At 51.8% G+C, this 3,103-nt stretch overlaps 1 protein-coding gene across 1 annotated transcript in view; it reads left to right on the top strand.

Moving 5' to 3' along the window:
* The window catches only part of LOC112066897 (protein PIP-1), a 5,547-nt gene extending 2,909 nt beyond the window's left edge, over positions 1-2,638 (top strand). The window contains exons 2-3 of the mRNA XM_024131193.1: positions 1,635-1,748; positions 2,514-2,638. Of these exons, the coding sequence (XP_023986961.1) occupies positions 1,635-1,748; positions 2,514-2,638 (239 nt within the window). The remainder of the gene's footprint in view (positions 1-1,634; positions 1,749-2,513) is intronic.
* The last annotated feature ends 465 nt before the right edge of the window (positions 2,639-3,103 follow it).

Raw genomic sequence — 3,103 nt, 5'->3', positions numbered from 1 at the left:
GAGAGGGAGGCCCGCGTACCGCAAAAAAAAAAAAAAAAAAAGATATAAGCTGAGCTACAGATGTTACTTTAAATCTTCTAGTAGGCATATTAAAAAAATAAGAAATGTGTAAAATTAACTTTAATAGTACCCTTTATTTAAACCAATACATCTAAAATATTACTTCAGCATGTAATCAACATCAAAGTTACTGATGAGCAATTAAAATTGGTTTTGTGCTAAGTGTTTGAAATTGACCTACAGCCCGTCTGTTTGGACTACTCGCATTTCACCGGTTCAACAGCCATGTAAGCCCCGTGGATACCATGTACAATAGTGCGGGTCTAAGCAGATACGTGCTTATGGTCTGGTCTCTACCGACTTCTTCAGTCCCACTTTATAACATTCTCACCTTTTCCCACTTTACCTGTGCTGTTCGTTTTGTTTCTCAAACTGGCCAAGCTAATTCCGTCTCAGAACCTTTCTGCGCACTTGCCGGTGGATCATCCTGGAACCAGTTTCCCAACTTCTCCCAGCCGTTTAGTAGTCAGCTTTAAAAAAAAAAAATCATTCAGGTTTGAGCTTAAATCACCCTTGAGAAAGCTTTTCTGCCTCCCCAAGGTCTCCCCACGCTGTCTCCTCCATGTTTCCTCCATCTCATCATCTTCACGAGTCACCAGGATCTGAAATAACCTTTCTTATTTTTTCATTGTCAGTCATTTTCCCCATTTATTTGTTTAGTGTTTAAATAAGTGGAATGCATGTTTCAGTGCTCCTTCAGCGCTCAATTCCCAGCACCTGGAATAGCGCCTCCCACACGTCAGGTGCGCACTGTTTGGTGAATAATGCAGGGAGCGCAGGGACCACTGGGTGCTCATCCCAAGGAGGAGGCTCCAGGGCAAGTGTTTGACCGGCGTCTCCTCCTCCCTCCCTCTCCTCCTCTCTCCCTTCCTCCCTTCCTTCCCCCCCTCCTCTCCTCCTCTCCTCAATCTCCCCCTGGCTTGCCTCACTCTCTTACTTCCGATCTTCTCTTTTACTTCCCATCCCCCTCCTCCCACCCGTCCTTCCTCTCCCCTCCCTGCCCCCTTCAGCTCTCCTTTTAGGCTGAGTCTGGCGTTCTCCTCGGAGCCCACTCCTCAGATGAAAGGGAGAGTGGAGGGTGGGGCTCTGTGTGAAGGAGGGCCGGGGAGGCTTTGTGAAGCTGCGGCCAGGACGGAGCAGGGGTGGGCAGACGGAGCAGGGGTGGGCAGTGCCGACTCCTTCGCAACTCCAGCCATCACCTGTTCTGCTCCTGCAGCTGCCATTCGCATGGAACATTTTCAGTGGTGCCCCCTGGTGTTGGGGTGATAATCAGTTGGCAAGTGGGATCAATGGAGCTGCAGTGAAGGACTTGACCTCATTCCTCCAGCAGCACAGCGCAGCCCTGGGAGGACAGGCAGAGCCCTCTGTGCTCAGGTGCAGACCTTGTGCCTAGAGGCGCACATGCCTCCTCCCAGGTGCAAGCCAGGCGCGGAGAAATGACCTGCTTTCAGCACATTTGTCAGGCGCTGGGAGCTGGTCAGTGTCCAGGCGCACCTGGGTCACAGGTATGCTCCCTCCTGGGCAGCCGGGATGCTGGGCCGGAAGAGCCTTATTATGCTGCTTTGACTTTCCAGCTCTAGAATGTTTCCAGTGTCACCGAGTCAACACCAGCGGGGTTTGCGAGAGCGGGGAAAGCTTCTGCCAGACTCAAGGCAGCCAGCAGTGCTTCCTGAGGAAGGTGTACGAAGGTAGGTGGGGCCTGAGAAGTCTCCTGGGTGACCTTTGCCAGAGGTTAGGGGCTGGCAGTGGGTGTTCAGGGTGGGGGGATAGTATGAACCCTCCATGGGACCCCAAGAGAGCGTGTGCCCCAAGAACAAGGCCGGGTGCCTGTAGGACTCAGGGAAGTGACTCCTCAGGAACCCTGGGAGTAGGAACTGCATAGAAAAGGGCTTGGTTTTCTTTTCTTAACCTAGTGAAACATTTCATCTCGTCGTGGTACTGGGCTGCCACTCGCTATTAATTGGGATGGTGACCTGTAAGCAAAGTAGGGGGTTTAGCTCCTGAGGGTAACTGGAACTGGGCTGCTGAAATTCCTCTGAGTGGGACCTGACTGTGATGGGGTTTTGGGGAACTAGGGACATAGATTGGGGGAGAAATGGGCAGGGTGGAGAGGGCAATTTCTATTCATCCTCTCTGCCCTCTCTTGTGTGGAGGGAATGGATTGAACTCTAATATACAGAGCTTGCAGAGCTATTTTAGGAGAGCCCATTAGGGGGCCCTACCTCCAGCCTCTCATTCCCAGGAGGCAGACATTCACCCCACCAGGAGCAGGAGTCCTCCATGGAATGTGCTGTTTCCTCTGAATTCTTGATTTGTTTGTTGATGCATTGATCCTGTGATTTAGTTCAGGAATATTTACTGAGCTGCATACCAGGATATGCTGGGCCCCATACCCATGGGCCTGCAACCTGTGTTCTGGGGCCTCACTTGCCCTCTTCTCTGTCCCTTTCCAGGTGACACCATTTCCTATGGATACCAGGGTTGTAGCAGCCTATGTGCTCCTATGAAGCTCTTTAAACTCACTGTTACTGTGGAATTTAGATGCTGCCATGACTCACCTCTCTGCAACAAGTTCTAAAGACAGTGTTGGATGAAGCTAAGTTAGGATCCCTTTCAACCACCACAGTCTCCAAGATTCTGTGATCTGAATATGGGTCCCCTATGAGAAGCAGCCTCAGACTCGTTCTGTTTTCAGGCCCCTTTTCCTTTTCTTCATTGCGAGATGCCCCAGGGATAATTTTTGAAACCAAATTGGGGTGAAGATTGATGGGCATAGCTAGGTCCAAGGCTACCTTCTCCCTTTTCAGGCCCTAATCATCAGTCACATTGATTGCTACTTAAAAAGGCAGCATCGGGCTTCCCTGGTGGTGCAGTGGTTGAGAATCCACCTGCCGATGCAGGGGACACGGGTTCGTGCCCCGGTCCGGGAAGATCCCATATGCCGCGGAGCGGCTAGGCCCGTGAGCCATGGCCGCTGAGCCTGCGCGTCCGGAGCCTGTGCTCCGCAACGGGAGAGGCCACAACAGTGGGAGGCCCGTGTACC

Source organism: Physeter macrocephalus, chromosome 16 (assembly GCF_002837175.3).
Source record: "Physeter macrocephalus isolate SW-GA chromosome 16, ASM283717v5, whole genome shotgun sequence".
Classification (NCBI taxonomy): Eukaryota; Metazoa; Chordata; class Mammalia; order Artiodactyla; family Physeteridae; genus Physeter; species Physeter macrocephalus.
The sequence above is the reverse complement of the archived record's forward strand: the minus strand, read 5'-3'. Positions and strand labels throughout refer to the sequence as shown.